This window comes from Adiantum capillus-veneris, chromosome 19 (assembly GCF_014529385.1).
Source record: "Adiantum capillus-veneris isolate H3 chromosome 19, ASM1452938v2, whole genome shotgun sequence".
Lineage (NCBI taxonomy): Eukaryota > Viridiplantae > Streptophyta > Polypodiopsida > Polypodiales > Pteridaceae > Adiantum > Adiantum capillus-veneris.
This window is the reverse complement of record NC_140949.1, coordinates 70311968-70334329: the sequence shown is the minus strand read 5'-3', so window position 1 is coordinate 70334329 and position 22362 is coordinate 70311968. Positions and strand designations below refer to the sequence as shown.

General features: G+C 39.5%; 1 protein-coding gene across 1 annotated transcript; it reads left to right on the top strand.

Annotated features, from left to right (window-relative positions):
* The first annotated feature begins 3448 nt into the window (after positions 1 to 3448).
* LOC147434210 (uncharacterized) lies at positions 3449 to 18328 on the top strand. The gene is made up of 2 exons (XM_086489593.1): positions 3449 to 3752; positions 17478 to 18328. The coding sequence occupies exons 1-2, from the start codon at positions 3449 to 3451 to the stop codon at positions 18326 to 18328; spliced, it is 1155 nt and encodes a 384-aa protein (XP_086345719.1).
* Positions 18329 to 22362: the final 4034 nt, after the last annotated feature.

Below are 22362 nucleotides of genomic sequence, written 5' to 3'. Positions count from 1 at the left end.
TGTGCACCATCAATAGATATCGGATCACTAATCATTGGCTTGACTACTCCCCACAACTGTTTTTTCATTAATAAGCCTTTCAATTTGGTTTGCCAAGTATGAAAGCCCTTCCCGTCAAAATTTCCTAAGGCCCTTCTCTTCCATTGTGCTAATAGAGGGGTCTTAGCTTAGGAGACTCTTCTAGCCAGTTTCTACCTCTTCACACGAGCACAAATATCCCGTAGGAGATGATTAAAAAATTTATTTGGCAAGTTATTGTGCTTGGCTGCAAGATTTTGAAATTTTAATGTGTGTGTGTGTGTGTGTGTGAGAGAGAGAGAGAGAGAGAGAGAGAGAGAGAGAGAGAGAGAGAGAGAGAGAGAGAGAGAGAGAGAGAGAGAGAGAGAGAGAGAGAGAGAGAGAATTCCCAGTTCTTTGCTTAATTTGTGAAGCGCCTCTTCACCAGATTGAAGCCCCTCTTTACAATTTTCGATCTTTGTTTTGCCTTGGAGTGTGAAGCTTTGACCTTTTGCTTGGATCTCAAAGTCTTGTATGCTCCTTTGAAGATTTGATAGCCTTTGAGAGCTTGTGGAAGTCCCCTTTGAATCTTTTGAACAACTCCTAGTGCGGCACTTGAGTGTTTCAAAATTACTTGGAGATTTAAAATCAAGCTTATCGTGGGAAACAATGTTTCAGTAGTGGGCTCCAAATGAAAGGATATTACAATTCAAAACAAATAATGGAAACTTTGCAATAGGTCAGGCAAAGGATGAGTGCACATGCTTGAGCGGGATTAAATTGAGGCCAGTGTAGGGACGATGTTGTGACGAAGTGCATGCGGTGGGGCATGCAATGAACATGCATCTTGTGCAGGGAACCCTTAAGGTGATGATGACAGCTGTTTGCGAGGTTCTACTCGCGAGAAAATTGGGCAGGTGGTGCTGGGCTAAAGCTGATTGCATGGTAAAGTGAGGGGAGCCAGTAGGTCGTTGGTGGTGATGAGGCCATGACTTGTAGCACCCGTGGTGATTGCGGTTTTGCTAGCTACACTTGTAGATGGAAACCAAGTGCGGCGGGCACTGAATTGACGCAGGGCTGCAGGTTCATTCAATGTTAGTAGAAGCAATCTCGTGATGATGAAGCCTCACACATCTGTGATATTTTGGTAGGCCAACTAAGAGCCAAATGGTGATTAGGCTGTGAATAGGTTGTGACTGACCATGCCAAAGTGGGTGGCTTAGGCTTGGTCGAGCCTGATCGCCCTTATGGGCTTCAATTGATAGAGATTCAGATCCATTGGAGGGTGTGGATGGCCTTTCATTTTTAAGGGTGGCCCCCCTTAAATATGGGTTAAAATCTTTAAATAGGAGGTTCACATAGCATTATTTGGTGATTTTTTTCACTTTTCAAGCAAACGAGCACTAAATGCTCACCACACACACACACACTTAATCTCTACCCTTGTTTGTCTATGCAAGAGAGACACACACACACAGAGTTTCTTTAGCTAGTACAAGCCTTCAAAAGATTTCATAAGTTGAAAGAGCACTAATCATGTGAGATTAATCGGCTAACTAATTGCGCATGTGACATCCGATTAAAGCAAGTAGATACTCTATGGATTGCTCTCGACAATGAATTCATCCACACATAAATTTCACAAGGTGATATTGATGATGAAGGTTGATTATTCTAATAGGAAGTAGGTTGAAATGAACGCAATTGTACACTAAAATCATGCACACACAGAATGCTAAATACTATTCCTTCTCACATAATCACCAAAGGGTAGTGGATCATGCTCGTGCCCTAGTGTTAATTGGGAATATTCAACTAATGTAATAGAGATTAAGGAATGCTAATAGAAGAATGCCAATTACTAATACACAAATGCATAACAATAATCCTATCTAGCACACCATAGCTTTGATACCACTTGATGGGAATGGGATCCTGCTAGCTAGAGTAGATGAGATAGAAACATCATGCACACAAGTGAGTGTGTGTTGGCTAGACTATCACTCAAGAAAATTAGGTTCCAAGTTCAATTAACTTGGACTCATAAACACGATCTTGAGTATTTGCTAAGCCATCACAAGATCACTATAAACAAGAGGGATGTAATGCAAAATAGACTTGGTTTATTCATTCATGAAATGAGCATTAAGTAGCTCTACAACCTTGCAACATTGCATGTGGGTCAATTTCACCTTTTGTCTCCGTGACTCATACTCTAGTACTCTAAGACATAGCTCACACCTTATAGACCATACGAAGGAGTAGGAGATGCTCTTAGAAATGATCAATGTGATGGGAAACATTATCTTCTTGTATCCATGAAAACTTGTCCCAAGAACAATGAGCATCAATACTAAATTGAGGGTGAAAAAGAGAATCTTTTACTCGCCATTGGAAGTCTTCCTAGGTTGACAATCTTTTTGCTATTTTGCAAAGTACGCTGCACTAGAGTGAAGATTGACCAGAGAGATGATTAGAAGCACACTTAATTTTATCTTTTTTGGTGAAAGATTTTCTAGCAAAGTAATCATCAAATTTGTTAAGTATGGAGTCTGATTTACCCCTTGTAGTTTTTTGTTTTAAAAACGCATATTTATAAAGCTCTGTTATGAGGAGAAGCCATCATGCACAGAGAAAAATCACTCATTGAAAAACCAAAAATTCATGGCGCATTGGAGAGTCCAACTTGGACTTGTCTATATAAGGGCGGCTACACACAGTTTCCTCTCATGAGAGAGGGCATCCCTTTGGGCCTATAAAAGGAGGTCTCTTCTACACACAAAAATGCATTCTGGAGTATTGTGATGCATTGTGAAGTTGATGCAACAAGGTGGGTGTGAGGTGGTGAGAGTGAAGCAAGGTGAGAGCTCTATTAAGGATTTATCCCTTTGTAACCTACTTCTTGTTTGAAGTACTAAATCCATTGAGTGGCTGCTTTCTCGTGGATGTATCCCACATTGGGTGAATCACGTATATCGTGCTCTCTCTCTCTCTCTCTCTCTCTCTCTCTCTCTCTCTCTCTCTCTCTCTCTCTCTCTCTCTCTCTCTCTCTCTCTCTCTCTCTCTCTCTCTAATCTCTCGTGTGTGAAAATTTATCTCTCTCCATTAAGTCAAGTACTCTAATATCTATTTAGCTACATCCTATTTCCTATCAAAATTGAGTTAGCCACGATAGCACATTTCTATCAATTTTTTGGCCATTGAACTTGAAAGATGTGAAAGATTTATGACTTATCTTTGTGTCTTTGTGAGATTGTTGAGCTTTCAACATGGCCTTCAAAATTTTCACCATTTGTTCATCTTTGAGGTCTTCATCACGAGCTCTTTTGTGGTTGATTTCTACCAAGCACCAATTTACTTTGTCTAGCTCTTGCTAGAGTAAATATACCTGATGCTCAAGAGTCACAATTGTCGGGAGGTTGAATCCTCGTCCCAATTAGAGGAATGATTGATGTTGGAGTCCATTGCAAGGGGACATGTTGATGATTACACTGGTTTGTTGAAGATCACAGTCTGGAATAGATCATTTGTGACAAATAAATTCAACGATTTTCTTACCATGCCTTTGGATGGTGTAAAACAATTCGTAGACCTACACCCACCACTAGGCATCACGGAGCTCCTTGTATTGGATGGCGGATGCGACGTTGTTGATGTAAAAGCATTGGAGTTTGGTTGGGCATTGTTGGTGCAAGGGTCGATAGTTGATTGTGCGGCTGGTTGTGGATACGGCATATTAAAGCTCTCGTGTACTGGTGATAGATAGGGCGAGATGGATTTTGGGCGTAGCTTGTGTGAATGGTAAGTGAGAGATGACGTTGGCAAGAGAACAATCAAAAGATTGCTTAGCAAGTATATGGTGAGTGTATATGTGTATCATACTCTCTTGCAGTTGTACAAGAGAGAAGATGAGTCAGAGAAAAGTAGCATAAAAAAATATGGTGTGATTTTCTATGATTAATGAATGAAAGTGTTCTTGGTTGGAAAAAACTGAAGAAAAGCAAATCAAGAAAAAGTTGTTAAGTGGCCAAGTGGTGTAGCTCTAGTTGTAGCTTGCATGATGATAGCACCAATGGTTGGGATCGCAACATGGGATCGAGATGCACACACACACACACACACACACACACACACACACACACACACACACACACACACACACACACACGAGAGTGAGTGAGTGAGAGAGAGAGAGAGAGAGAGAGAGAGAGAGAGAGAGAGAGAGAGAGAGAGAGAGAGAGAGAGAGGTGGGGGGGGAGGGAGGGAGAGAAACTTGACACAAGAAATGGGTGCAATCTCCCCCCGTGCAAGAATGAGCATGTCTCATATGGCCGCAGTTCAGGAACTTTCTCCTGTCGTCAGTGCAATGTGTCCTCCTACGCTCAACATCACTCTATAGCGGTTTCACAAATAGCTACATCCTTGACAACTATAGCTCCAAGTTCTACTGATGTTCTTGCTATGACACTACAAGTGTATGCTTCAAAAGCTCATTTGGGGGATTCTCAAGGAGTCAAACAACCACCCCCTACTATGGAGTCTCGCACCCATGGTCGACATCCTCGTAGTTTCAAGGACCCTCCATGGCCTCACTCTCCCAATCCACCTCGTCCCACCTTGCTCCCTTTTACAATGGTTTTTCCAGCTTTCCACCAACTACACCTTATCACCCTACCCAATGTGTTGCTCATGGGGTTGGTTCTTCCTATCCAATGTACCCTCCTCATACATATGGAGACTACCCTCCACCATACATCGGGCCTCCATCTCCTTACCACCTTTCTACCCGCCTCCACCACCATCATCTAGGTAGTACCTCCTAGATGTCTTCACCCTCCAATGTACATAGTAGTAGACCTTTTTGCAGCTCTCTCAATCATCCACTCTTCGAGAGGGTGAGTTGTCTTGTGGAGGGAAACCTGTAGATGGGCTAAAGTGTCACTCTACACAGATAGACAAGACAATTATAGTTGGTCGTGGGTTCACACTTGGTGGACTTGACACATGGTAGGAGTGGTGGTTTCAAGGACACCGTAGCCAGTTCTTCTCTGGCACAGTTTGGGGATAGGTGCAACTAAACAATAAGAGATATTTGATGTTATATGCTGGTTTTCCTTTTGGGGTTGTATATATTCTCACATTTTCTTTCAATGATATAGTGCTCTAGATGTTTTATGAGTCTTGAATCTAGCATCAAGTCGGGTCTTCATTACACACAATACCCTCCCTGCACATCTTGAGCCTTGACACCCCCATTGTACCTGTGAGTTCTAGGCTTGGAGCAGAGAGTGTGCTGCCATACCAAAGTCTTTAGTGGTTCATCTGAGTTAGTCGAGTCCCATGCTATTCAGGTTCTACTGTTGAGTCTGCTATTCTATTGAGTTACTTGTTTGCTATATTGTTCATCATCTACAATGTTTTCATTCTGTTGGACTGAGATATCATGCACATTGCACTGAGGAGCACCCACAATAGAGAGCACGACACAATGTTCCCGCTACATGTGGGCCCATGCAAACTCTGTCCTTAGGAAATTACCTTTAATTGATGACTTTCATTGATGATTACTCCAGGAATGTAGGGGTGTATCCTCTTAAAGTAAAGTCCAAAGTGTTTATATGCTTCAAACAATTTTTGGCTATGGCTGAAATGTCGCAAAATGTAATATGGGCACCCTCCATTCCGATCGAGGGGGGGAGTATATGTCTCATCAATTTAATGCATTTCTAGCTAGTCATGGGATAAAACACCAATGTATAGTGCCGCATATGCCTCAACAAAATGGTGTTACTGAGAGGAAAATCAGATCACTTACGGAAATGGCACGATGTATGGTCAAAAGTCAAGCTTTGCCACATTTATTTTGACTTGAGGCCATCATGTGTGCAACTATGTACTTAATAGGTGTCCTGTGAAAGCTTTGCAGTCTATGACTCCATATGAAGCATGGCATAATAGAAATCCTTCTATTGAGCACATGCATGTTTTTCGTTGTTTGGCATATGCTTTGGTACCATAAATGCAGCGGAAAAAATTGGATGATAAGGCTGTCAAATGTATATTTGTTGGTTATAGTGCTGAAAGCAAAGATTACAAGGTGTATCATCCACAAACAAAACATATCTTGGTATCACAGGATGTTGTGTTTGTGGAAGATTTTGTTTAGTCATTGATGTCATGTACTAGAGACAATAATTAATCTCACAAGACATTTATGACACTTTGTTGGTGGAAGTTTGAATGTAATTTCAATGAGGCAAACGTACATCCTCTGGGGGTTTCTAAAAATGTTATAGATCAGCCTATTACTGATGCAAATATACATGATGTAATTGATGAGGAAAGGCATGAGAATGATCAGGCTAGAGGTATGCCAAAATGGCCGATGCATCTTGAAAGTGGCATTTGAATTAGTCTTAAATTCAACAATATGTGTCTCATTTGGTCCAATGATCAACAAATCATCCACATATAGAACCACAATGAGAAATACATAATCCTCACGCTTTACATACAATGTGCTTTCTGTTGGGCTATTACGAAAGCCTCATTTGACCAAAATGACTGTCAGCCTTCTCATACCAAGCACGCGGAGATTGCTTCAACCCATACAAAGGCTTTTTACCTTTTGCACACTTTATCCTCTTGTCCTTTCTTGACAAAACCATGAAGCTACATTACATAAACTTCCTCAAATATGTCACCATTCAAGAAAACAGTAACAATGTCTAATTGATGTACATCCCAACCAAAATGAGCTGTCAATGCACATACAAAATGCACAGTAGTCATACGACAAGTGGGAGCAAAAGTCTATTCATAATGTATGCCTTTTTTGTTGTGCATAACCCTTTGTAACAAGTTGAACCATATAGAAATCATTCACACAATCGGGCTTGTGTTTCAACTTGTAAACCCACTTCATACTAATGGCCTTTTTGCTAGGAGGCGAATCACATAAATTCCATGGGTCATTTTCTATAAGTGCATCATATTTTGATTGCATGGCAGCCGTCCAATTCTTAGAATTATGTGTTTCATCAAAAGACAGAGGTTTCTCAACATCACATAAGCTAGACACATTCAAAGCATAACAATATGATGCATAAGATGCATGGCGAGAAACTGAATGAGTACGACTAGACAAAGGTGCATCCAATTTACTATCACGCAAAGTATGCTAACAAATAAGATATCTTGCTTGCTATGAAATCATTTAGTATGTGGTTGAAAGCATGGTTTGGTGGTACAAAAAGGATTGTTGTTGAGACAACATAGGCTTGGTGGTTCATGTGTGTAAAAATAAAGGACCTTTTAATTGGAATTGGGGAGGGGCCATGTATTTCTTTGGCTTTAAAGACGTTTCTAACTTTTGAAACATGCCACTCCTAAGAAGAGGTGGGGGATGAGGGTGGGACTAGGGGGGTTACGGTTTGGTTCTTTGATGAAAATCTCTCTCTCTCTCTCTCTCTCTCTCTTTGATGAATAGGTGACCCCAATTTTATAGATTGTTCTAGAAGTTGAAGTGACCACAATTAGAATAGTTAGAGAGATAACAAGATTACCTTGGTGATAAGCATCCCCAATAGAGCTAAGCATAACATGATATCTCTCTCTCTCTCTCTCTCTCTTCATGGCCAAAGATAACCACAGCCAGCAAGTAGTAAGGTCTAACAAGCTCCATAGCTCTCTCTCTCTCTCTCTCTCTCTCTCTCTCTCTCTCTCTCTCTCTCTCTCTCTCTCTCTCTCTCTCTCTCTCTCTCTCTCTCTCTCTCGCGCGCGCGCGCGCGCGCCCGCGCACTTTCTCCATGTCAATGGACACTAGTGCATGAGATGACTGCTCGTGTCATCCACAATTGCTCTCTTTGGACAAGCTGGAAGGTGGTCTGAGAATGGATGAACACATACAAAGACATTCCATTATCACTTCCATTCAGGAATGTCCCACTAATCAAGATTTTCTCTATGATTTTAGTAGTGTCAAAGACATCGTTCTATCGGTTGTGCACAACACTTTGATTCTCTTACACTCAGCAAGTGAGCTTTTTGTTATGAGAATCTCTTTGACAATGATCTTGAACAATAGTACATGTTTGACCTCAGCTAACCAATCTAAAATTGCTAGTGTCCTGGTTATCCATCAAATAATATAGCTACTGCAAGTTCAAGGCTGGAGAATAAAGATGAGAATGAGTACTTTTGGGAGATAATTGCCTTGAGGAACCGTTGTCACCAATGAAACAAGAGATTTGGTGTATGCATTTTGGACATCAAAGACAAGAGTTTCACTTAACAAGAAGGACATATGCAAGAAGATAATTGGAAGAAAAAGTGTCGTCAAACATCCTATGCATCTAGTCGATGACTCTCATGTACCAACAACTCTTAGTAATTGTAATTTTTTTGGTAATCCTTAAGGCTAATTTTTTCAAGGCAATTTTAAATTGGTTGTCTTCTATATGGAAGTGGGTGTGTACAATACCTTACAAAGGTTATAATCGGTAATAATTCATTCCTATGTAGTTCTAAAGCTATACTACATAGAACCAAAGCCCTTGTGCAATACCAAATTTGGTGTTTAATTGTATACTAGTAATTGCAAAGAATATTTGTAGAGTACCAAAGCTTTTGTATGGTACCATTTTATTCCCTAGAGGCACCAAAGACTATCTATAGAGTACCAAAGTCTCCCTCTATTTTACCAAAGCCTAATTGTGTAGTACCAAAGTCTTTGTGCAGCTCGAGGGGTTCACCTTTTAGTAGGCCCCTATATAACTTGCATTCGTGGGGCATTAAAAACCCCCCTCTTTTAACATGTCTAAAAATAAAATGACCCCTTATTTTATGATTTTTTTTTTCAAAATTGAATATCAAAACCCCTTATTTTAATGTATCTCTGTTGAATTGCCTTTTTTTTTCCATTTTAAAACCCCTCCTTTCGAACTCACGTTATACATTAACATGATTGCATAGTGCACCCCCCGAGTTGTGCAGTACCAAATCTACTCCTTGTATAGTACCAAAGCATTCTTGTTTATCACCAAAGCATTTTCAAAGTACCCATATGGATACTCTTGTGCATGGAGTTCTATATGAGTCAAAAGCAAATAGACATTACCACTTTTTGTTATATGGCAATGGTCCTTCATAGTAACAAAGGTCTTTGTATAGTAGCCAAGCCTCTATAAACTACCCAATTTGGTACTCTTCTATATTATCAGAGTTCCACATAAGAGATAGAATTGTAACTTGGTTGGTGGGACCTAGATATCTACCACTATGAAGCATATCATTTGACTTATAATGTGATTGAAATTATGAATCTGAAGATATTGAAGAAATTAATAGTTCATTTTTTCATTTGATCTAGTTTTCAAATTTGTTTCAAAGCCTAAGGTTGAAGTTAAAATGAGTAGCACAAAAAATTGTAAAGTTTTGGGAGCTCTTAAGGAAACTTTGTAGACTCACATCAAGCTCTTCAAAATTCATTTTGTATATATAATGGAAATTCCTTAAAGACTCTTGGTTAACATGCAAAAAAGTACCCGGTTACAACCTCGTGTCAATTATATATTATTAACACTAGTTTGGTAACCTAGCATGATGACATAAAAGTGTTGTTTCAGGGTTTTGTACAAAAATCAAATACTCATAACATATGTATGTGTTTCTAGACGTCCTTACTTTAACTCAAAGTTTACACCACACTTTATGTGGAAAAAATAAGAAGTACTCACAACTCTTGATTATGGTCATGAGGAGTTGTCAAATATTGACACACTTTTCGACATCTATACCGAGGGTTATATTGATGCCTATATAGGCGATTATACCGATGCAGAAACTTGCATTTTTTTTTTGAGCGAAGGGGGGTGGCAATTGGTGCTGCATGTACCATAGCACCCAAAATCATCCTTCTCTATTCAAAGGAAAGAGTGCAAAAGCAACCGCACTCCACTTTAATTTTGCCTGAAAATTGTGGAGATGTGTGAGTACATATTGACAATGTAACTACTACCATAACAAAATTTTGAAGCTATAACCATGATGAGATTTACAATATTATCGGCCTACCCTTACAACCAAATAAGTGACACATGATTGCTTTCATCCACTTGAAAATCATCTTGACAACCAAATAATTCAATCTTGTTGTCTCTATTCAGCAAAACAGAAACTCTAGATACGTGGGAAATACATGCACAATGCACACATTGCAAAACTAACATGTCGGCAAACAAACATTCTTGAAACCAATATAATAGAAGTATACGCTACCAAATAGACAAAAAACTTGAGATTTTCAACCAGAAGTGTAGCCTCACCACTATATAAAATTGCACTAAATAAAAAGTCTTGCAAGAATAGCATACAAAGATACAACAATATCCACGTAGATAAAAACTTGGGTTTTCAACAAACATTTCAGAAAAACCACTTCATAAACTTGCCATAAATCTCATGCTATCACGTCACCATTTCCACTCAAGCATGATCACACCTCATAAACTTGCCATAGAGCTTCAAAATTTCATAGGGTGATTGTAGGATATCACAACTTGCCATGCATGTATACCAACTCAATCATAGCCTACCATTGCATGGTACGTATAAAAAACATGGCTCCATACATAAAAACGTTTTACATTTTTCACATCCATACACAGTCCTTGTTGGTTTTGATCCAACTACTATCTTTCCCTCACATAAAAATTGCTTTCTTTTTGTAAGGTTTCTAGTTTCTGAAACCTTAAAGGTTGTATAAAGCTTAATCAACTGATATGATTATTGAAAAAAAAATGTAGAATTGTCCGACCATGGCAAATATTGGTATTTTTGGAATCTTAAGCACAGCAAACCCCGGGCTAGAAATTTTCAGATTTAAATTCGGACAAAAACTGACCCCGCTAGTCCTTTCGGAAGATTCCAAGTAAATTAAATTATTAAGAAAATTTGAAGGGTTGCAGTAATCATTCAAGCATAGACTTTATTAAAGGCCTCCCAGATATTTACAAGATATTTACCAATTAAGCAAAAATAGGTCAAAATATAGCAGAATTGACATTTTAAAAGTTGGTAGGTAATGGGAGGGTCATCACTGACCTGCCAGGAACTCATTTAGCAGCAAGGGGCGCCATCTGGAGCTGTAGGGCTGCTTGAGCTGCAAGCAACTTCTTTTTCCATCCTGTGAAGAGATTGTGAGTGCCAGAAAACTATAAATAGGACCCCTTGCTTCACAAATTGACAGACTCGGAGCCTTGACACTCTCTCTCTCTCATCTAGAGAGAATGCTAAGAAGAAATCACTAGAGATTAAGCTCTAGTCAATTAACCTAAACGGTAATTAGCCTAATCCTTCTTAATTAGCAAGGCTAGATTAATCTATTTTGTTAATAAATCAAAGATTAGGCCTATGTGTACTCATCAACCCTCTCTTAATTAATTATTCTCTGCTGATTGTTGTAATTAAGCTTGGTAATGTTAAGCTAATTAATTATCCTATCATATTAGGGCTGAAATTAGTCAAATTAACCATGAATTAATGGGAAATATATTAATTAAGCTTAGATTAAGTTGAGGTAATTATTAAGCTGCATTAGACAGTCATTAAGCTAGAAAAAGTATCCTATAATTTTTTGAGTAATTTTACTAATTAATTAGGCAAAATTATACTATTTTTTAGCAAAGCTGAAAGGGAAAAATAATCAAATTGATTCAAAATGATTTGAGCTATTTATCAATGGTTAACTATATATCAGGGAACTCGTGATAATTAGGAGAAGCTCAGATAATTATTTTACCTAATTACTTTAGCACAAATACTCTGTTTTTAAGACAAATTAAATAGGGAGAATTAGTAAATTAATTTCAAATGCTTTGAGTTATTTACTAGTGGTTAATTATATATTCAAAAACCCATGATAATTCGGATAATCTTAGATAATTAATTTACCTAATTACTTTAGCAGAAATACTCTATTTTTAAGACAAATTAAATAGAGGAAATTAGTAAATTGATTTCAAATGCTTTGAGTTATTTAGTAGTGGTTACTTATGTCTTAGGCAACCTATGATAATTAGGACAAGCTCAGATATTTAATTTATCTAATTACTTTAGAAGAAATACTCTTTTTTTAGGACAAATTAAATAGGGGAAATTAGCAATTGGATTCAAATTGAATTGAGTTATTTATCAGAGGTTAATTACATGTTAAGAAACCTATGATAATTAGTTCAAGCTCAGGTAATCAATTTATCTAATTACTTTAGCAAAAATAATCTATTTTTAGGACAAATTAAATAGGGGAAATTAGGAAATGGATTCAAATTGAATTGAGTTATTTATCAAAGATTAATTACATATTAGGGAACCCGTGATAATTAGGAGAAGCTTAGATAATTATATTATTTAATTACTTTAGCAGAAATACTCTATTTTTAGGACAAATTAAATAAGGGAAACTAGCAAATAGATTCAAATTGAATTGAGCTACTTATAAGAAGTTAATTACATGTTAGAAAATCCTTCATAATTAGGACTAGCTCAGATAATTAATTTATCTATTACTTTAGCAGAAATACTCTATTTTTAGGACAAATTAAATAGAGAAAATTAGCAAATAGATTCAAATTGAATTGAGTTATTTATCAGAGGTTAGTTACATGTTAGGAAACTTGTAATAATTAGGATAAGCTTAGATAATTAATTTATCTAATTACTTTAGTAAAAATATTCTATTTTTAGGAAAAATTAAATAGAAAAAATTTGCAAATGGATTCAAATGGAATTGAGTTATTTTTTAGAGGTTAATTACAAGTTAGGGAAAGTGTGATAATTAGGAGAAGATTAGAAAACTATTTTATCTAATTACTTTAGCATAAATAGTCTATTTTTAAGACAAATTAAATAGGGGAAATTAGCAAATGGATTCAAATTGAATTGAGTTATTTATCAGAGGTTAATTATATGCTACGAAACCTGTGATAATTATGTGAAGCTCAGATAATTTATTTATCTAATTATCCCAGTAAAATTACATTATTTTTAGGGAAAAACAAAAGGGAAAATATAGTAAATTAATCCAAAAACATTGGGTATAAATATTAGAGGCATAATACACCTTGGGGAATCCATGATAAATACCCCAACCTCAGATAAATAGTTTAGATATTTATCTTCAATAAAAGTAATCGATTTTGCGTATAAAGTAGATAAAGAAAATTAGTAAATGAATTTATCTAATTACCAAATAAATACCTGAGGTCCAAAATCACTATCAAAGGGTGAGAAAATTACCTCAGCATAAATTTATTGTATAATAAATTACTATCAGTAAAATTTTACCTAATTTAGACCCTAAGTATAGGAGGGAAAGGTTATAAATCAAACTGATGAAAATTACTAAAGATTGAACATGTTGAATTACAATTAGGAAGAGTAATCCGTTATCCGATAGAAATTTACAATTTACTAAGGTTTAAATGAAAGATAGACTAAGGAGAAACCTAGTTAAAGGACCTCCCAAATTAAATGGTAATTATGAGAAATTACTTATAGCATAAATAAGTTACCGGAGGAATATTTCATCAAATTGACTATTAAAGATATCTACTTACTCCAAAAATCCTTATTTTTGGGTAAACAAGAAAAAATAAAATTATTCAATTAAACTTCTAATGGATTAAGTCTTTTTATAAGGCTGCCGAGATGGCTCCAAAGAAAACCAGGGGAAATCCTCTTACTGAGGAAGAGGATGTTAGCCACAAGCGAAACAAAGCCACTAATGACCATGAGGCTGGGCCTAGCCATAGGCCGACTGAGGAAAGTTTGCAGGCTCCAGCAGCCCACAGGCTCCAGCCCAATAGCAGATGGCCGAGCAGTCCCAGGTGGATTTCTATTTTGTTCACTTAAAATCTTTTAAAGTTCATTTTTAAGTTAGCATTGCATATGTAAAGTTTAGGAAGGATAAACTGGCTGAAAACGGAAGGTAACTTCCAATGTGCATTTGTTTATAATGTAGGAAAGAATTGTTTGGGTTAAAACTGGTTGAAATAGGAAAGATATGATTGATCATCCTTAAGACAGCTTGTCCCAAGACACCTCCGACTCCTTAGTATAAATTGATGATAATGATTGGCTTTCTAGCCACAGATAAGTCGGTTACCTCCATGAACGATGAGTTTCTACTCTGTGTCATGTCTTGATGTTTCTACATAAGTTAGGATACCGTTTTTTTATCCTAGGGGAGCCGCCCTGTTGTATGGGCAACTGGTTTGGTGTATGGGCACCCGGAACCTTGGGTGGGGGTTATCCACTCCGGATTTGAATAAGAAATGGGTGCCATTTTTCACCCTTAGGTGGTCTTGAGACAAGAAGAGTATTGGTCATGGTTATTATGGACAATGTTTTGATTGACAGTACCCTGTCTTAAGTTTAAAAATGTTTATTTTCTAAAAGAATGCTTTCAATGCTGTCTTTAAGGAATTATTGTGATGGAACATTAAAAGAAACCATTAGTTTAAATGTTAAAACAATGTGATAATAGGATAAATGAATCTTGTGTGAGTGCGGGGTGGTAAGTGGGGATTGACTAAGGTTGTCAATCATGGACGGATGGACCTGATTAGTCAGGTAACTATCCATTCCCGCGCACTAAAACGTTTTAGAAACTTCTTCACTTGGAAGAGGAATCCACCAACGGCTGTGCCCTCACATATGTTAGGGGGGAAAAAGTGTTGGCTAAGGAAACCATAATCTGAATGATGAAGTTATAGGGCCGGCATTAGGAAATATGTGGACTCTCCTTGGGCCATATAGGATTAAGGTTAATTAGGCTCTAGCCAATAGGAAGAGAGCAATGTATATAAGTTTAGACCCTAAGAAAGTAGAGAGAATAATAGGGTTGTCCACTCATTTATTGCTTTGTATCCTAGAGGGAGGTGGATGGGTAAAAGAGGGAGGGGGAAAAAGGGGGGGGGGGGGGGGGGGGAGGGGAGTGGTGGGTCCACAGATACGTTTTTGCAAAAACCCCAAAATTTTAAATTTTTCAATTTTTTTTTCCAAAATATTCCATCCAAAACTCTCCCCAAACCTACCCTATGATCAAAAAGTCATTTTCTCACTCTAGAACCTTTTTCCCAAGACTCCCTTCCTCCATAGCCCCTTTCCATAATACAAAGCTCTCACTCTCTCTCTAAACTCTTACACCTTCCTCCTTCTTCAAGCTCTCCATTGCAACTTTAAGCTCCCACTCTCTCTCTAAACTCTGTCTCCCTCCTCCTTCCTCAAGCTCTCCATTGCAACTTTAAGCTCCCACTCTCTCTCTAAACTCTGTCTCCCTCCTCCTTCCTCAAGCTCTCCATTGCAACTTTAAGCTCCCACTCTCTCTCTCTAAACTCTGTCTCCCTCCTCCTTCCTCAAGCTCTCCATTGCAACTTTAAGCTCTCACTCTCTCTCTAAACTCTGTCTCCCTCCTCCTTGCCCAAGCTCTCCATTGCAATTTCAAGCTCCCACTTAAGCATCCATGGCAAACAATGGTCAAAATAGACGCCCCAAACCCATCATTGAAAGTATGGTTCTCCACAACTCGAAGAATGGGAACCTCAGGTTTTTCAAGAAGGTGCGCGGGTCTACATGCAACCTTCCGCAATCGGTCCCCATCGTGTTCGTGAAAGAGCAAACATTGATCTCCATTGGAAGGGAAGACTAATAGGCTTTAAGCAAGTAAGAGACAAGGGTACGGTGGCAATCGTTCAACATGTCTTCATGTTTGGACACATGCATTGACGGGAGCAAAGCGAACCCCAAACCCCGACGGCCTCTAAAACACCGGGGACCGAATGGTGCGCCTCGAGCCTGTCATGGTAAAGCAAACAGGGGCACCACCTAGCTTCAGCGGCTAGGACGCAAACAACACACCACCATAACAAATTTTTCATCCAAGAGAGATGGATGCTTGGGAGTAATGATGAAGAGGAAAGGGAATGAGATCAAGTGAGTGAGTGAGTGAGAGAGAGAGAGAGAGAGAGAGAGAGAGAGAGTGAGAGAGGGGATATAGCGGCTTAGTACTTAGGCACCACAAAAGGATGGTGAATCTGCACACCCTTCACACATACACAAGCTCACTCCAAACACAAGACTAGGTGGCGATTCCGCACACCTCACATGGGCAAAACATTGCAAGAAAAAATACTCACAAAACCTCAAGCTTTATTTAGAGAATAAGGCGATGAAATGGGGAGCATAGGGTAGGGGAATGAGAAGGGACAGAGTGGTAGAGCACATGGCGGATAGGTGGGAGTTGATGGCGAAGACTCGCACGAGGGTTATGGCCATCATCCTTCATTTAGTTGCCCTTCATCTTCTATAGCCAAGGGTGTAGAGGTCATGCTCAAGACAAGCATGGTGATTGCGGTGATGGTGTGGGTGTGTGTGTGTGCACTAGGCACACACAGTGCATAGTGTGTTCTTTAGTGATGTTGTGTGTGTATTCAGTGTGATGGTGACCCCTCTTTATATAGGGGAGGAGAGGGGAGGAATTCTAGAATTTAGAAATGAAGAAATCATTATCTAAATAGGCCATGTGACTGTGGGCCCCACTTGTCTGGCTGTGTGTATATGTGCCAGAACAGCAGTCTCATGAGAGAGAGACTAAGAGAAAGAGATGGGTTGATGAAAAAAAGTGAGAGGTGACATGGAGAATAAAGTAAGTACAAGAGGGGAGAGAGGGGAGTGTGTTCAGAGGTGAATCTGTGTGCAGATGTGTGTGAACACAAGAAAAATCAGGTAACCATTGGGTGGGGATGGGTGTGTGGGCACCGTTTTCAGTGAAACTGAGTGTGTGTGAGTGTGGGGAAGGTTATTTAGCTACAAGACAAGAGATATGGCGCCCTTTATAGAGAGAGGAGGCTATTTGGGTCATAGGATATGATAGGAGAGAGAAAGAGGGAGTGGGGTATACTATTTTGGAAGATAGGGTAAGCTGCATGTGAGTTAGGGTGCATTATTGGTGAGTTATAATGCATTATTGGTGAGAGGTGGGGTAGCTTGAGGGGAGAGAGAAAGGAGAAAGGACAAGGGGAAGAGAGAGGGGGTTGACCTTTTGAGTGGAGGAGAGGAAAAGGGACACACGGCGAGGCAACAGTGAAGAAAAAGAAGGCAAGGTAGGGATGGGCTACCCCGCAGGCATGAGGTGGCCTATTTTACGTTTCTTATATATTTACATAATCATACTTTATTTTTTTCTTACTTTTTCCGATGCCTTTTATCACTCCCTCCCTAAGAGGGGGTTTTCATGGGGTGGGGACGAGAGAAGAGGGGTATGGGAGCTTGGCTTGTGAAAAGCCCCCATCAGCATCTACAAGGGATCACCAACCCAAGGGATTTTCCTTGTAATTATATGTCCCTTTCACTTCAATGGTTTTGGTGGTAACAAAAAATTGTACTTTTTACATCTCACGGACTGTTTTGTTTCTATGTAGATGTTTTCCCTTCTAACCTTGTGGAGGAGCAACCGCTCTCGTGCCTTTCACGCACATTTACGGCCATGCATGCAAGTCTTGGGGATATGCTTTTCTCCAACAAAACTTCATCAAACCTTGTACGACAAAGGGTGTTCTTCTACACCCACAAGTACATTGTACCTACATATGAGGAAGGCTACGGAGAGCTACAACCTTTGGAGGCTACAACCTTGCGTAGCATGGAGTGGCCAAAGCCAGATGCATTCACTGTAATGTCTTTGAAAGCCAAGATTGTAGCCGATGTGAGAGCATCATTAAAATTTGGAAAAGCCTCGCGTTCCGTTGGGCTTGGATGGTGTTGTCTTACTCATGTATTCCCTAGCATATTCGGATCTTTGCCTTTCCATCATACAAATACTATGTATGTTTGCAAAGATCTACATTACGATACATTGAAAACCATCCTTGGCGAGAAGTGGGGGTATCTTGAAGGACTTCACAACGGAGATCGCTTTCGGTGTCAGGTTGGAAGTTTCGGCATTGCTATCCGTTTCATCAAGGTGCGCTCCACCCTTTACGTGCAGTACTTCTATGAAAGATGGATGTGCAATCTTGGTGAATGGATTTCATTGCAATCCATCGATGCTACAATTGAGGTATTTGATATTTCAATCAAATTGTCGAGTGGTGCCATTGAGACCGTCCAAGTGAACAAGCATTGGACATTGGCCAATGTGTGGGAGCACTTAGTGATCATGGGTTTAGAGCATGGAAAAGATACAAAATTTTGCATCGGACGATGTAAGGTGAATGATTTTTCTCTTTTAATTATGTTATCTTTATGTTCTTTAGATTATTCCCTGTTCTAAGGTGGGTATGCTATTTCTTTTTTTTTTTGCTAGATTGGTAGCCGCATGGAGAGCATGATTCAAATTGAAAAGGCGTGGATGACGGAAGAGAATCTGATTTTATCATTAGAGTAGTTATGTTTTGTACTTAAATTTCTTATAATATCACAATTGTAAGTTCAAGCAGATGGTTGTATCAAATTTTGGCAATGCACATTATCTTAAAGTTGTAGTGATGTGTTTTTAGAGTTAAATGATTATAATTTAATTTGAGAGTTTTCTATAACTTCTTGTTATTTGTGTTACTTTATAAAAATTGTTTAATATTTTAATTATTGTTTTTTTTTTTTGGAGGGGGGGGGATACACTGTATAAAGCCTCCTAAACCCTACCATTTTCACAATTCACCTACATAGCTTGTTCACACTCTCATTTGAGCTCTAGCACTCTTTACATTCCTACCTTAGGAGCTAGCATTACGGAATCCTCCTCCACCCCTCCCGAAGCCACGGCGTTACAACGCTTCCAAGCGTTTTTACAAACAACCGAGTGGCAAGATCGTGACGATCTCCACAATTTCTTCACCCAATTCCCTGATGTGAACGCAACTATTCACCTAAACAGCCAATCTTTTCAGCCTATCTTGGAATTTTTTGAAATCTACATCGACAAGTATGCTGTACCAATTGTCGGACAAGGGGAATTGTGGATTCCATGCGATTTGCTTCGCTACATACACAAAGGCGATCGGCCCTTTACCCAGCGGCTTCAACGATTTTGTGTAATTGTGGGTGAGGCAGGTCAGTACATTGAAGATTCACGTTTGAAAAAGAAGAAGGTCGGCACCCAGTTTCTAAGTCGCTTGGCGACTTTTGTGTTTCTTCGTGCGGAGGAGCCTGAAAGATCTGAGGTGAGTTTGCCTCATTTGCGCCTTAGGGGTGTTGTCAAGGACACAAAGGAGCCCATTACAGCGCCCTGGGATGCAAGCAAAGAGGGCAATATTCTTGCCCTAACCTACCCAGGAGGTGTCATGGATGCCGCCAAATCCATGGGTGATGAGGGTGCAGAAGCATCCTTTAAGCCCGCTGCTACAGATGCGCCGGAGGAGACATTAACTTCGGAGGTTTTTTTTTAACACCTCTCCCCAATTGTCATAAATGGGGAGGAATATTTTTTTTTACATGATCTTGAAAAGACTTTTGACATCCGCATGGATGAGTGTCTGTCCATCCTCTGTGCCACTGTAGAGTCCTCTGCCATTGACCCCTCTTCCAATCCACTGGATCGAAGCCTCCTACCCCTTGGAGAGAGTGTGGTAGATACAGTGGAGTTGGCAATGGTGGCGGTGACAAATGCACCGCACTCATCTGTGTCAGAGGATGAGTTTGTAGCTACACGCGCATTGCTTGAAGCCCAATGCACTCCTATGCCTGTTCATATAGATGAACTTGAGAGTGTCGCTATGGCTCCCAATTCATCTATTTCTCTTGACAGCAAAGGCATAAACGATGAGGACGACGAAAAACAAGAGGTATTAATTAATTTTTGTTTTGTGATTACCTTAATTTTCATTGTTGCATTCTAAAATCTTATTTACCTACCTATTGATTTCTTTGTAGAATGTTGTGGAGCTGGATGAGCATGCAGGTCGGGGAGGAGATGGTAGGCGCCAAGCTTTTGGATGGCAGTCATCTCTTGCGCATTACCTTGGCAAGCTCCCCAGGACGGCTTTGCGATAATCCCCAAGGAGTACACTCCTTGTGGTCAATTTTGGGTGTCAATGATGAAAGCAATGAGCCGCATCCTATGCCTGTCAACCATATCTCAAGCCTCCCAAGTTATATATCTTGTAAATAAATCTCTGGCCAGTGCTGCATTTGCGACACACATTCGTGGTCGTGTGCTTTGTAACGTGGCCTTAAGCCAAGCTGTAGGTCTAAGCAATGTGGAACAAATTGCTTGGGATGTGCTGCACAAACAGCTTCCCTGCGCCTAAGAGCGTCGAGAAAACATTGCTCGCCATATCTTAGATGGCTCAAGCACTCAATAGCTGCATAAATCTTGTAATTAACTCTTTCAAATTTTTAATGAGATATATCACATCTTTGTACTTTGCTATTTCGAATGGGACTTGATTTTAACTGGTTTTGCATCTTATGTATTGAGTTTATGGTACGAAAGGCAGTAGGTGATTGGTTCTCTCTTGTGATATGATTGTGCAATTCTCTGAACCAAAATAAAGAGTTTTTTTCATATAAATAACACCAAAAAAGCATAATATCATTGTATTCTTATAAACCTAGCCTAAAGAAGGTTTAAAAAAGTTGTCTGGGGGCTTGGCGCAGAGGCGCATGAGAAGGCAGAAGTAAATGTTACTTCTGCCTTCTCATGCGCCTCTGTGCCAAGCCCCCAGACAGCTTTTTTAAACCTTCTTTAGGCTAGGTTTATAAGAATACAATGATATTATGCTTTTTTGGTTATTCAATCAACCACACTTGGTTGACAGCTCTTCTATCGACATCTCTCTCTCTCTCTCTCTCTCTCTCTCTCTCTCTCTCTCTCTCTCTCTCTCTCTCTCTCTCTCTCTCTCTCTCTCTCTCTCTACTTAGTTCTACTTATATCACTTAAAACACAAATGTACACGACTCGTTATATTTGAAAAAGCCACGACTCGTTATATTTCAAAAAGATATCTTTACATTGCCAAATTTGCATAAAAGTCAAATTCAATCTCTCTCTCCTCTGATTCGACGCGCCAGAGCTAAATCCTTGGGCATTATTGTCACCCGTTTCGCATGAATAGCACACAAGTTGGTGTCTTAAAAAAGAGAAATTAGATGATATTCTGCCACTTCTTGCAGAGCTTCTACGGCGATACCTTGAACTCGAAACGCCATTCGATAACTTTGCATGATCTCTTTCACCAAATGTGCGAATGGTGCCTTGCGGATGAGAAGGTCTGAAGTTTTTTTATAGTAAAGAATCTCTTGCAACGCCTTTGGAACATGGGCCATGGGATCTGGGACATGGACCTTGCGAGGGCGAACCTTGAAAAACTTTTTCTTCTTACGAGAGGGCTTGCGAGGAGGAGCTTGCACATCTTCAAGGCCACCATGTGCTCCAACTGGCTCTTCAACTCCACCCTGCGCTCCAACTGACTCGTCTTCTACATCCTCAAAATCCTCTTCATTTAGTAACCCATGATCACCTCTAGGCTGATCTGACAGCAGAGCGCCGAAGCCACGTGGCAATGTCTTCCCAACCGGGACTCAATGATTGATTGGGATCTCCTGTCTGCTCCATGGTGGGCTTTCTCGGTTTCTGTGTCTGATGTCACTACCCGTTTCTTCTTGCGTGAAGGTTGTCCATCTTGTTGCTCTTCACCTGACCATTCCCTCTCCATCTCTTCTAAGAGCTCTTGTTCGTGTATCCAAGGTGGTTTTTGAGCACCATGGACGGATGAGTGAGGGTGAGCAAAAAAAGGTTGATCTTTTCTTGTTGTTTGCTTTGTGCAGGCCATTGTGTAAGAAGGGGCAAGATTGAAAATGAGACTCCCTCTTCTCTAAAAGCCCTCTATTTTAAAAAAAATAGGTCTCTTCACACTTGACCAGGCCACTTAAAAAAACCTCTTAATATCATCAAAATATAAAAAACAAAAAATGGATAAATGGAGAAGTATTATATGCAACTCAACAAAGACATCTACAAACATAAACATTACATTGCATAGCATCATTTGTTTTACATGTTGGGTAACCAACGTTTGCCCACTCTATGGCGATTTTCACGCCACCTAGCATGATTAAGGGATCCGGTGGAGTTTCTCCATTTCTCTTTAGCAGTAAGTCGAGATTGTCTCCTAACCTCCTTGGCAAGACTTGACTTTCACGCTCGCTCTATGGCATGACATATCCCCAAAGAACAACGAAAGAACCAATCAAACATCTCCTTCATGTAGTTGGATCTCGTAGTTCCACCACCGTGACGTGTATTTTTAAAGTAAACACCTTTGGCTCGATAATGTGATTTTTCCATTCCTTTAGTGCTCCACATGT

What these genes read in the sequence shown, in the direction of transcription:
- LOC147434210 (XM_086489593.1), top strand. Translation starts at nt 3,449, where the DNA reads ATGTTGGAGTCCATTGCAAGGGGACATGTTGATGATTACACTGGTTTG. An exon ending in ATTAAAGCTCTCGTGTACTG is followed by an intron (nt 3,753 to 17,477) that starts GTGATAGATAGG and finishes GTTTCTATGTAG; the next exon opens with ATGTTTTCCCTTCTAACCTT.